This window comes from Nerophis ophidion, linkage group LG04 (genome assembly GCF_033978795.1).
Source record: "Nerophis ophidion isolate RoL-2023_Sa linkage group LG04, RoL_Noph_v1.0, whole genome shotgun sequence".
Taxonomy (NCBI): domain Eukaryota; kingdom Metazoa; phylum Chordata; class Actinopteri; order Syngnathiformes; family Syngnathidae; genus Nerophis; species Nerophis ophidion.
In genome coordinates, this window is record NC_084614.1 from 1,637,855 (window position 1) to 1,651,799 (window position 13,945).

Genomic DNA, 13,945 nt, shown 5'->3' on the forward strand with positions numbered 1-13,945 from the left:
CAGACACACAAAAACATAGTTTTACCCCGCATACAGATACACAAAAACATAGTTTTACTTTGCATACAGACACACAAAAACGTTTACGAGTGGTTTGAGATGTCGGCAATGAGAAATATCCAAAGGCTCTCAAGTTATGAGCCTGCACTCGTCTTACAAAAATATGTTGTAGATTAGGCAGCATTAATTTGTTAAATGCTTTATATAAGATTATTAATGGATTGTATTTAACAAGGTCATCACATTTGAGCAACTTTGATTGCATAAATAGATTATGAGTATGTTCTAAATAACCAACGTTGTGAATGATCCGCACTGCTCTTTCCTGTAATATAATCACAGGATGAATTGTGGTGTGCTAAGTATTCTCCATACTTCAACACACTATGTAAGGTGTGGCAGTACCAAGGTGCAGTGTAGAGTACAAAGAAGTATTCAACACAGTATGTAAGGTACCAAGGTGCAGTATAGAGTACAAAGAAGTATTCAACACAGTATGTAAGGTACCAAGGTGCAGTATAGAGTACAAAGAAGTATTCAACACAGTATGTAAGGTACCAAGGTGCAGTATAGAGTACAAAGAAGTATTCAACACAGTATGTAAGGTACCAAGGTGCAGTATAGAGTACAAATAAGTATTCAACACAGTATATGGCAGTACCAAGGTGCAGTATAGAGTACAAAGAAGTATTCAACACAGTATATGGCAGTACCAAGGTGCAGTATAGAGTACAAAGAAGTACTCAACACAGTATATGGCAGTACCAAGGTGCAGTAAAGAGTACAAAGAAGTATTCAACACAGTATATGGCAGTACCAAGGTGCAGTACAGAGTACAAAGAAGTATTCAACACAGTATATGGCAGTACCAAGGTGCAGTATAGAGTACAAAGAAGTACTCAACACAGTATATGGCAGTACCAAGGTGCAGTATAGAGTACAAAGAAGTATTCAACACAGTATATGGCAGTACCAAGGTGCAGTATAGAGTACAAAGAAGTATTCAACACAGTATATGGCAGTACCAAGGTGCAGTATAGAGTACAAAGAAGTATTCCACACAGTATATGGCAGTACCAAGGTGCAGTATAGAGTACAAAGAAGTATTCAACACAGTATATGGCAGTACCAAGGTGCAGTATAGAGTACAAAGAAGTATTCAACACAGTATATGGCAGTACCAAGGTGCAGTACAGAGTACAAAGAAGTATTCAACACAGTATATGGCAGTACCAAGGTGCAGTATAGAGTACAAAGAAGTATTCAACACAGTATATGGCAGTACCAAGGTGCAGTGTAGAGTAAAAAGAAGTATTCAACACAGTATATGGCAGTACCAAGGTGCAGTGTAGAGTACAAAGAAGTATTCAACACAGTATGTAAGGTACCAAGGTGCAGTGTAGAGTACAAAGAAGTATTCAACACAGTATATGGCAGTACCAAGGTGCAGTATAGAGTACAAAGAAGTATTCAACACAGTATATGGCAGTACCAAGGTGCAGTGTAGAGTACAAAGAAGTATTCAACACAGTATATGGCAGTACCAAGGTGCAGTATAGAGTACAAAGAAGTATTCAACACAGTATATGGCAGTACCAAGGTGCAGTACAGAGTACAAAGAAGTATTCAACACAGTATGTGGCAGTACCAAGGTGCAGTATAGAGTACAAAGAAGTATTCAACACAGTATATGGCAGTACCAAGGTGCAGTATAGAGTACAAAGAAGTATTCAACACAGTATATGGCAGTACCAAGGTGCAGTATAGAGTACAAAGAAGTATTCAACACAGTATGTAAGGTACCAAGGTGCAGTGTAGAGTACAAAGAAGTATTCAACACAGTATATGGCAGTACCAAGGTGCAGTATAGAGTACAAAGAAGTATTCAACACAGTATATGGCAGTACCAAGGTGCAGTACAGAGTACAAAGAAGTATTCAACACAGTATATGGCAGTACCAAGGAGCAGTATAGAGTACAAAGAAGTATTCAACACAGTATATGGCAGTACCAAGGTGCAGTATAGAGTACAAAGAAGTATTCAACACAGTATATGGCAGTACCAAGGTGCAGTATAGAGTACAAAGAAGTATTCAACACAGTATATGGCAGTACCAAGGTGCAGTGTAGAGTACAAAGAAGTATTCAACACAGTATGTAAGGTACCAAGGTGCAGTGTAGAGTACAAAGAAGTATTCAACACAGTATATGGCAGTACCAAGGTGCAGTATAGAGTACAAAGAAGTATTCAACACAGTATGTAAGGTACCAAGGTGCAGTGTAGAGTACAAAGAAGTATTCAACACAGTATATGGCAGTACCAAGGTGCAGTATAGAGTACAAAGAAGTATTCAACACAGTATGTAAGGTACCAAGGTGCAGTATAGAGTACAAAGAAGTATTCAACACAGTATATGGCAGTACCAAGGTGCAGTATAGAGTACAAAGAAGTATTCAACACAGTATATGGCAGTACCAAGGTGCAGTGTAGAGTACAAAGAAGTATTCAACACAGTATGTAAGGTACCAAGGTGCAGTGTAGAGTACAAAGAAGTATTCAACACAGTATATGGCAGTACCAAGGTGCAGTATAGAGTACAAAGAAGTATTCAACACAGTATGTAAGGTACCAAGGTGCAGTGTAGAGTACAAAGAAGTATTCAACACAGTATATGGCAGTACCAAGGTGCAGTATAGAGTACAAAGAAGTATTCAACACAGTATGTAAGGTACCAAGGTGCAGTATAGAGTACAAAGAAGTATTCAACACAGTATATGGCAGTACCAAGGTGCAGTATAGAGTACAAAGAAGTATTCAACACAGTATGTAAGGTACCAAGGTGCAGTATAGAGTACAAAGAAGTATTCAACACAGTATATGGCAGTACCAAGGTGCAGTATAGAGTACAAAGAAGTATTCAACACAGTATATGGCAGTACCAAGGTGCAGTATAGAGTACAAAGAAGTATTCAACACAGTATATGGCAGTACCAAGGTGCAGTGTAGAGTACAAAGAAGTATTCAACACAGTATGTAAGGTACCAAGGTGCAGTGTAGAGTACAAAGAAGTATTCAACACAGTATATGGCAGTACCAAGGTGCAGTATAGAGTACAAAGAAGTATTCAACACAGTATGTAAGGTACCAAGGTGCAGTATAGAGTACAAAGAAGTATTCAACACAGTATATGGCAGTACCAAGGTGCAGTATAGAGTACAAAGAAGTATTCAACACAGTATGTAAGGTACCAAGGTGCAGTATAGAGTACAAAGAAGTATTCAACACAGTATGTAAGGTACCAAGGTGCAGTATAGAGTACAAAGAAGTATTCAACACAGTATGTAAGGTACCAAGGTGCAGTATAGAGTACAAAGAAGTATTCAACACAGTATATGGCAGTACCAAGGTGCAGTGTAGAGTACAAAGAAGTATTCAACACAGTATATGGCAGTACCAAGGTGCAGTATAGAGTACAAAGAAGTATTCAACACAGTATATGGCAGTACCAAGGTGCAGTACAGAGTACAAAGAAGTATTCAACACAGTATATGGCAGTACCAAGGAGCAGTATAGAGTACAAAGAAGTATTCAACACAGTATATGGCAGTACCAAGGTGCAGTATAGAGTACAAAGAAGTATTCAACACAGTATATGGCAGTACCAAGGTGCAGTATAGAGTACAAAGAAGTATTCAACACAGTATATGGCAGTACCAAGGTGCAGTATAGAGTACAAAGAAGTATTCAACACAGTATGTAAGGTACCAAGGTGCAGTGTAGAGTACAAAGTATTCAACACAGTATATGGCAGTACCAAGGTGCAGTATAGAGTACAAAGAAGTATTCAACACAGTATGTAAGGTACCAAGGTGCAGTATAGAGTACAAAGAAGTATTCAACACAGTATATGGCAGTACCAAGGTGCAGTATAGAGTACAAAGAAGTATTCAACACAGTATGTAAGGTACCAAGGTGCAGTATAGAGTACAAAGAAGTATTCAACACAGTATGTAAGGTACCAAGGTGCAGTATAGAGTACAAAGAAGTATTCAACACAGTATGTAAGGTACCAAGGTGCAGTATAGAGTACAAAGAAGTATTCAACACAGTATGTAAGGTACCAAGGTGCAGTATAGAATACGGAGTACATTTTCATTGAAGTATAGTTTTGCTTTGTTTATAATTAAGAGGCTTTTGGAGATTTTTGTTTAAATGTGTCTGACATGAGGTTTCCATGATAGTTTATTATCAATTATTACTCCCAAAAATGTATTCGCATTAACTATTTTAATTTGGGTACCATCAATACTTTCTTTCTGTTCAGACGTTATGTTGTGATTTCCAAACATCACTATCTTAGTTTTATTTATATTCAAAGATAATTTATTTGTGTCCATCCATTTTTTTTACTATATTTAGTTCTGTGTTTACTCTATTTATGAGCTCAATACTACTATAGAATATATTTGTGTCGTCTGCAAATAGTATACATTTCAGTACTTTAGATGTATTAAACATATCAATAATACATACATTAAACAGTGTGGGCCCCAACACGGACCCTTGGGGGACACCACAAGCAATGCCAAGAGTATCAGATAAAAATGGACCCATGTTTACAAACTGTACCTTCCTGTTAAATAACTTCTTAACCAGTCAGCCCTCTAATTCCATATCTTTCCATGTTATCTAGTAGAATTGAACGATTAATGGTATCAAAGGCTTTCTTTAGATCAATAAAGATACCAACTACATATCTTTGATGTTCCAGTACATTAGTCATTTCTTCAATAGCTTCAGTTCTGGCCATTGAGGTTGTTGGTTTGGACCTAAAGCCATACTGACCCTCATTGATGACATGATGCTTCTCAATAAAAGATTCAATTCGAGAGTTAAATAGTTTCTCTAATATTTTTGAGAAGTGAGTCAAAAGAGAGATTGGTGGGTATTTGTTGAAATGGTGTTTGTTGTCACTTTTGAAGAGTGGAGTTACCTTAAGTGATTTTCATTTGACTTGGAAATGGGCCAGTCTGGAATGATAGCTTACATACATAAGTGAAGGGTTTTACACTATTCAGCATCACTTTTTGAAGCAGTATCATGTTGATATCATGGCAGGCAGTGGAGCACTTACTTTTACACTTGCACACTATGTCACTTCCTGCTCATTTGTAGCTGAGAGGAAGAATGACCAAGAATTGTGTTCAATAGTTGGTTTTGTAACTCCATTGTCTGGGATATTAACAACCAACTTAGGACCAATATTTACAAAACAACTATTGAACTTCTTCACTACATAACTCATATTATAATCTTCACCGTTTTCATCAATAAAGTCATCAGGATGAGTCAACTTTGAATATTCTTGTTTGATTAGACTATTCAAAACATCCCAAGTACCTTTTATATTGTTTTTGTTTTCATATAGTTTTTTTGATAATAAAACCTTTTGTTTGTTCTTATAATATCAGTTCATTTATTTTTGCACTTCTTGTATCGTTGTTCGACTTCTGTTTTTATTTTGATGAAAATTTTGTAGAGATTATTTTTCTTTTTACAGCCATTAATTATACCTTTTGTGATCCAAGGGCTATTTTAATTTTTTCCTTTTATAAAATATTCTTTCACAGGGCAGTATTTATTATTCAGGGAAGTAAAGATGTGTAAGAAATGACAATAAGCACAGTCCACATTTAGTTCTCTGTAAACTGAAGTCTGATCCTGAACTGTTAAACTATTGTTTGGGCCACAGATTGTTTCCTTAGTTGTTATTTGTCTAAAGATGTTTGGCATAGTGACTTTGCTTTTCTTGGGATGACAGTCATATAAAGTAAAAACAGGTAAATGGTCAGTGATATCACATAGAAATAGGCCACTGGTGATTTGATTTGCCATAATGTTAGTAGAAATGTTGTGGATGATTGTGTTGTTGTTCTGCTTGCTTTGGTTATGGTTGGCTATAGAGACAAACTGTACATCGTGGCAATGAAGTCATCAACATCTTTTTGCTTGCTTGACTTTAACAAATCAAAGTTAAAATCACCACAGATAAATATGGTTTTATGTTTCACAGAAGAAAATAGTTTAGCCATCCATTCATTGAAAGTTTCTATGCTTGAAGATATTTGTCTTTTGGTCATTTAGGATTTCCACTCTTAAACATTCAAATAATCCATCGACTGCTATGGTCATGTTTGTTCAATCTTTAACTAACAGATTTATGAATGTAGAATGCGACCCCTCCTCCTATTTCATTTATCCTGTTTATGTATCTTAATTCATAGTCATTCAGACTAAAATCAATACCTTTTATCATTGTTGAAGCAGGTTTCAGTCATTGCAATAATGCTAAATGGATGAGTGAGTCAATTCTTTCAAGTAATCCTTGATAACCTCAAAGTTGGTGTACATGCTTGGACTATTGAACTGTATTATTGACAGACTATCTTCTGATTTTACACTCTTTTCATATTGTTCACAGGTAAAATAATTACAGTTTTCTACAATCGCAGAGAAAAATGTCTTATGGTCTATCTGCATATCAGTCTGCTCTTGATACTCACACATTTCCAGTTATGATGTTGTAGGATCTTCAGTAACATGTCCATATCAAGACTTGCTGTGGCTCGCATTGATGACATGATGTCAAAGTCACAAAGCTACATTGATACCAAGTACTGCATCAATGTCAAGACTTATCCAAATCTTCTATTTTTCTCACCACCAAGACTTTTGCTTCCTGCGGCGTCCCATTTAGTTTGATGAAGATCTTGCAGTTCGTTCGCCAGGTTTGTTGAACCTTTTCCTTGGTGGAGGCATTCTGATGGTTTATATGCCGAAGCAGAATTAGATTTTGGGGCCCTCTATTTCTGCCAATAGTATTGATTGTTGATGAGAGAATGTGTGGGTTATTGTGAAGAAGAAGCTGAAAGACACCAGGCCCAATAATGAAAATGAGCTGAAGGCCGCTATTGAAGCATCCTGGGCATCCATAACACCTCAGCAATGCCACAGGCCGATTGCCTCCATGCCACGCCACATTGATGCAGTAATCCCTGCACAAGGATTCCCAACCAAGTACTGAGTGCAATACTTGACATTTTCAAATGTTTGATTATGTTTTGCTGTTATAAATCTTTTTTTTATTACTTTGTCTGAGAAAATATTCAAATTTTTTGAGATAGGATTATTGAGTTTTCTTAAGCTGTATGCCATCATCAGCAATATTAAAATAATAAAAGGCTTGCAATATTTCAGTTGTGTAATGAATCCAGAATGTATGACATTATATATATATATATATATATATATATATATATATATATATATATATATGTATATATGTATGTGTGTGTATGTATGTATGTATGTGTGTGTGTGCGTGCTTTTCTATTGGTCCAAAAAGGCACGTAAGTCCCCTTCCTAATCATTAGGGACAGTGTGGTTGTAAAGTTAAGTTAAAGTACCAATGATAGTCACAGGTGTGGTGAATTATTCTCTGCATTTGACCCATCACCCTTGATCCCCCCCTGGGAGGTGAGGGGAGCAGCGAGCAGCAGGAATCATTCTTGGTGATTTAACCCCTAATTGCAAGCCTTGATGCTAAGTAGCAAGTACCTAATGAAGTGTCCCGCAGACGCCTGCCTGTACCGCTGTGACAGCGTGGAAGACGACCATGACGACCATGACACCGTTTCCAAGTACGACACGTCGGTATGTACTGCTTGCCCTTTGACCTTTGTGCTCACATGACCTGTTGGCGTTGCCTTGGAGACACGCACGAGACTGACTTCCTGTGCCGTCTTCCTGGCCGGCAGTTCGACAACGACCTGGTGCTCATGCTGGACGGCGGCGGCCCCTCGTCTCCGTGGCAACACTCGTGTCACGCAGGTGAGGAAGCGCGTGCACGTTCAGCACGTGCACTACTGATAGTTGTGTGTGTGTGTGTGTGTGTGTGTGTGTGTGTGTGTGTGTGTGTGGCAGGTGATGGCAGCAGTCAGGGGAGTGCAGAGCCCATGGAGTTGTGTAAGTTGTGTGTCGTCGTCATGAAAATGTCTTATCATTGTCATGGCAATGTGTGTTGTTGTCGGGGCAATGTGTGTCATCGTCATGACAACGTCTATCACTATCATGGCAACGTGTCATCGTCATGGCAATGTCTTATCATTGTCATGGCAATATCTGTCGTCGTCGTCATGGGTTAGGGCTAGGGTTAGGGTCATAGCAACGTGTGTCGTCGTCATGGCAATGTCTATCATTGTCATGGCATTGTGTGTCGTCGTCATGGCAATGTGTGTCGTCGTCATGGCAATGTGTGTCGTCGTCATGGCAATGTCTGTCGTCGTCATGGCAACGCCTGTCGTCATGGCAACGCCTGTCGTCATGGCAACGCGTGTCGTCATGGCAACGTGTGTCGTCATGGCAACGTGTGTCATCGTCATGGCAACGTGTGTCATCGTCATGGCAATGTGTGTCATCGTCATGGCAATGTCTTATTGTCGTCATGGCAACGTGTGTTATCGTCATGGCAACGTGTGGCGTATACAGTGTTGCAGGTCAAATCTGAACCGCCGTCTCCTGCATCGTCGCCAGGGACGGACCGCTTGCCGTCATCGCCCGATCCTCAGGTGCGTACCTGTGTCTGCCAGCTTGAAGCCCCGCCCCTGTGAGTGCGTGATGGTGACGGTGCAGGTGTGTGTGTGGCAGCTCCCGGTGAAAAGCGAGAACCCTCCCACTCCTCCCCACATGTTTGGAGATGTCATGTCCCCCCCGCTGGGCTCCGTGGAGGTCACCGTGGCAACCACAGCCGCCTCGCCCACCCGCGGGGGCGGGGATTCGCCGCCGGCGTGTACCACACGGCTGCACGCTGTCATGGCCGCCATGCAAACGCAGGCCGTAGGTGAGGACGGAGGGTTGATGATGTCATAGGCAAAGACAGGCTCTGATTGGTTGTGTGCCACTCTCAGTTCTTCCCGCCTTGACCGACATCCAGCCCCGCCCCCTGTGCGTGGCCCACACGCCCACGCTGGCCAAGACTCTTGTCCTGCAGGGCGTTCCCGCCATGGAGCAGACGCCACCAGGTGAGACATGTGACCAGTGGACGGATGACATCATCACTGATGCTGCTCCTTCTTGTCCAGTGCTCTGCCTGGCGCCCGCTCCCGTGGTCAAGGTGGAGCCGCTCTCGCCCGCCCTCCCCCGCCACACGCCCCCCAGCAAGACCATCGTCCCTGCCACGCCGTTGCCCAGCAACCACTGTAACGACATCGACGTGAGTCCTCCCCCTCCTCCTCCTCCTCCCGGCCCCCCCCTCATGCCGCCGTGTGCGTCCAGATGAAGGTGCTGAAGCGTCAGCAGAGGATGATCAAGAACCGGGAGTCTGCCTGCCAGTCCAGGAAGAAGAAGAAGGAGTACGTGCACAACCTGGAGCTCCAGCTGAGGAGCGCCCAGCAGGAGAACCTCAGACTGCGCCAGGAGAACCAGGAGCTGAGGGACAGACTGGAGGGCAAGGTCTGTGGAACACCGCCTGGAGGTTCTCACCACCTCCTCTCTCTCTCTCTGAAGACACATACTGTGTGTGTGTGTGTGTGTGTGTGTGTGTGTGTGTGTGTGTGTGTGTGTGTGTGTGTGTGTGTGTGTGTGTGTGTGTGTGTGTGTGTGTGTGTGTTTTAGTGCGGTGAGACAAGCAGCAACAAGCGAGCGATGTGTGTCATGGCTCTCCTTCTTTTCATCACCTTCAGCTTTGGACCTGTCAGGTAACTACACTGTGATATCACAATCATTGATACACTGTGATATCACAATCATTGATACACTGTGATATCACAATCATTGATACACTGTGATATCACAATCATTGATACACTGTGATATCACAATCATTGATACACTTGTGATATCACAATCATTGATACACTTGTGATATCACAATCATTGATACACTGTGATATCACAATCATTGATACTGTGATATCACAATCATTGATACACTGTGATATCACAATCATTGATACACTTGTGATATCACAATCATTGATACACTTGTCATATCACAATCATTGATACACTGTGATATCACAATCATTGATACACTTGTGATATCACAATCATTGATACACTTGTCATATCACAATCATTGATTGATCATTAGTGATTAATGAATATATTAGTTCAAGCATCTAGTTGGTTAAGTTTGATTAGTTATTTATGAATATGATATTAATTGTTGCATCTAGTTGGTTAAGTAAGTTTGATTAGTGATTTGTGGTCTGCAGCATCATGGACAGGAAGTTGACACCAGCCTTCCAAAATGGCGGCGGGTCCTTTTCGAGTCGCCGGCTGCTGGAGATGCAGCTGACACCTGAAGGCAAGATGCAGATGCAGCTGACACCTGAAGGCAAGATGCAGATGCAGCTGACACCTGAAGGCAAGATGCAGATGCAGCTGACACCTGAAGGCAAGATGCAGATGCAGCTGACACCTGAAGGGGAAGGGAAGCTCCTTCCAGAAGATGAGGGCGGGACATTTGAGTTCAGGTGAGTGAGTTCAGCAGACTGTGACCTTTGACCCGATGCTGACCTTGGATCATGTCCTTCAGAAACACCAGCAACACCTTCAGTGACACCAAGGAGCTCCTCCTCCACGACCTCCAACGCTACTTTAACTCCGCCCACTGTCCACAGTTCAACCGCTCAGAGTCGCTCAGGTCAGCACGCTCCTTTAAGCTCCTCCTTCTTTAAAGCCCTCCTCCTTTAAGCTCCTCCTTCTTGAATCTCCTACATTATGCTCCTCCTTCTTTAATGTCCTCCGCCTTTAATCTGCTACTTTACGCTCTTTCTATAATGTCCTCCTTCTTCTTTAATCCCCTCCTCCTTTAATCTCCTACTTTATGCTCCTTCTTTAATGTCCTCCTCCTTTAAGCTCCTCCTTCTTTATGCTCACCCTCTTTTACGCTCCTTCTTTGATGTCCTCCTCATTTATGCTCTTCCCTCTTTAATCTCCTACTTAACGCTCCTTCTTTGATGTCCTACTCCTTTATTTTCCTCCTTTCTTCAAGCTCCTCCTTTATGCTCCCCCTCTTTTACGCTCCTTTAATATCCTCCTCTATGCTTCCCCTTTAATCTCCTTTTTTACGCTCCCCCTTCTTTATGCTTCTCTAATATTTGTTATCCTCCTCCTTTAGTGTCCTCCTCTTTTAAGCTTCTCCTTTAATGTCTTCCTTTATGCTCTGTCTTTAATCTCCTACTTTACCCTCTTTTTTTAATGTCCTCCTTTATGCTCTTTCTTTAAATTCCTACTTTACGCACCTCCTTTAATATCCTCCTGCTTGATTTATCTCCTTTTTTGCTCATTCCTTCTTTACGCTCTCCCTTCTTTTATCTCCTTCTTTACGTTCTTTCCTTCTTTATGCTCCTCCTTCTTTTATCTCCTTTACGCTTCTTCCATCTTTAATCTCCTTCTTTACACTTCTCCTCTTTATTCATCTTCTTTACACGCCTCCCTTTACCTCCTCCTCCTTTAATATCTTTCTATACACTCCTTCCTTCTTTATGTTCTTTCCTTCTTTATGCTCCTCCTTGTTTTATCTCCTTTACACTTCTTCCATCTTTAATCTCCTTTACACTTCTCCCCTTTATTCATCTTCTTTACACTCCTCCCTTTACCCTCCTTTAATATCCTTCTATACACTCCATCCTTCTTTACGTCCTTTCTTCAATGTCTTTCTCTATGCTCCTTCCTTCTTTAATCTCCTTTACGCTCCTTCTTTAATATCCTTCTTTAGGCTATTTACTTCGTTACGCTCCTCCTCCTTTAATCTCCTTCCATACGCTCCTTCCTTCTCCAATATCTTTCTCTATGCTCCTTCCTTCTTTAATCTCCTTTACGCTCCTCCTTTAATATCCTTCTTTAGGCTATTTACTTTGTTACGATCCTCCTCCTTTAATCTCCTTCCATACGCTCCTTCCTTTTCCAATATCTTTCTCTACGCTCCTTTCTTTACGCTCCTCCTTTAATCTCCTTTATTATGCTCCTTCCTTCTTTAATCTCCTTCTTTACGCTCCTTTAAAGGGGAACATTATCACAATTTCAAAAGGGTCAAAAACAATAAAAATCAGTTCCCAGTGGCTTGTTGTATTTTTGGAAGTTTTTTTCAAAATTTTACCGGTCTCCGAATATCCCTAAATAAAGCTTTAAAGTGCCTTATTTTCGCTCTCTGGCCATTTCCCTGTGACGTCACACAGTGCTGCCAATGTAAACAAACAATGGGAATACCACAGCAAGATATAGTGACATTAGCTCGGATTCAGACTCGGATTTCAGCGATTTAAGCGATTCAACAGATTACGCATGTATTGAAACAGATGGTTGGAGTATGAAAATATTGAAGAAGAAACTGGAGCTATTGACGCTATTCATAGCCATAGCAAGGCCGAATAGCTGCGTTAGCATCGCCGGTAAAATGTGCGGACCAAACGATCAGGACTTTCGCATCATGTGACACTGGAGCAACTTAATTCCAGAGTACTGGAGCCTGAACGGAAAACGCTCTATAACCCGCAGACTTTTTTTGGGCTTTGGGAATCACTAATAAGCCGGAGTCCTTTGAACGCAGATTTCTTGCCGGGACATATGCTACAATACAATCTGCAAGATAGGATGGAGCTAGACCGTGTAGTATTTTATACGTAAGTAGTAAAACCTTAAAGTCACATCTTAAGTGCACAGGAAGCCAGTGCAGGTGAGCCAGTATAGGTATATATGTATGTATATATGTATATAAAGGTATATACAGTATAGGTATATATGTATGTATATAAAGGTATATACAGTATAGGTATATATGTATGTATATATGTATATACAGTATAGGTATATATGTATGTGTATAAAGGTATATACAGTATAGGTATATATGTATGTATATATGTATATAAAGGTATATAAAGTATAGGTATATATGTATGTATATATGTATATAAAGGTATATACAGTACAGGCGTAATATAATCAAACATTCTTGTCCTTGTCAAAAGTCTAGCAGCCGCATTTTGTACCAACTGTAATCTTTTAATGCTAGACATGGGGAGACCCCAAAATAATACGTTACAGTAATCGAGTAACACTTTTAATGTGTGCCTCAAAGGAGAGAGTTGGGTGGAAGATAATACCCAGATTCTTTACCGTGTCGCCTTGTTTAATTGTTTGGTTGTCAAATGTTAGAGTTGTATTATTAAATAGAGGTCGGTGTCTAGCAGGACCGATAATCAGCATTTCCGTTTTTTTGGCGTTGAGTTGCAAAAAGTTAGCGGACATCCATTGTTTAATTTCATTAAGACACGCCTCCAGCTGACTACAATCCGGCGTGTTGGTCAGCTTTAGGGGCATGTAGAGTTGGGTGTCATCAGCATAACAGTGAAAGCTAACACCGTATTTGCGTATGATGTCACTTAGCGGCAGCATGTAGAGGCTGAAGAGTGCAGGGCCAAGGACCGAACCCTGGGGAACTCCACACGTTACCTTAACGTAGTCCGAGGTCACATTGTTATGGGAGACACACTGCATCCTATCAGTAAGATAAGAGTTAAACCAAGACAGGGCTAAGTCGGACATACCAATTCCTGTTTTGATACGTTCTAATAAAATATTATGATCGACGGTATCGAAAGCAGCGCTAAGATCGAGGAGCAGCAACGTAGATGACGCATCAGAATCCATCGTTAGCAATAGATCATTAGTCATTTTTGCGAGGGCTGTCTCCGTGGAGTGATTTGCCCTGAAACCGGATTGAAAGGTTTCACATAGATTGTTAGACGCTAAGTGTTCATTTAACTGCTCTGCAACAATTTTTTGGAGGATTTTTGAAATAAAGGGAAGGTGAGACACCGGTCGGTAGTTTACCATGAGGTCAGGATGGAGGTTAGGTCTTTTAAGAAGAGGATGAAT

General features: G+C 40.8%; 1 protein-coding gene across 2 annotated transcripts in view; it reads left to right on the forward strand.

Annotated features, from left to right (window-relative positions):
• atf6b (activating transcription factor 6 beta) overlaps positions 1-13,945 on the forward strand; it is a 35,128-nt gene that overhangs the window by 5,374 nt on the left and 15,809 nt on the right. Inside the window, exons 2-12 of one of the 2 annotated variants that reach the window (XM_061896664.1) lie at positions 7,638-7,714; positions 7,819-7,891; positions 7,985-8,026; positions 8,549-8,628; positions 8,708-8,900; positions 8,968-9,081; positions 9,142-9,272; positions 9,335-9,511; positions 9,674-9,756; positions 10,276-10,536; positions 10,599-10,706. In XM_061896664.1, the coding sequence (XP_061752648.1) occupies positions 7,638-7,714; positions 7,819-7,891; positions 7,985-8,026; positions 8,549-8,628; positions 8,708-8,900; positions 8,968-9,081; positions 9,142-9,272; positions 9,335-9,511; positions 9,674-9,756; positions 10,276-10,536; positions 10,599-10,706 (1,339 nt within the window). Of the gene's footprint in view, positions 1-7,637; positions 7,715-7,818; positions 7,892-7,984; positions 8,027-8,548; positions 8,629-8,707; positions 8,901-8,967; positions 9,273-9,334; positions 9,512-9,673; positions 9,757-10,275; positions 10,537-10,598; positions 10,707-13,945 lie in introns of both variants that reach the window. The other variant, XM_061896663.1, reaches the window with a different exon arrangement.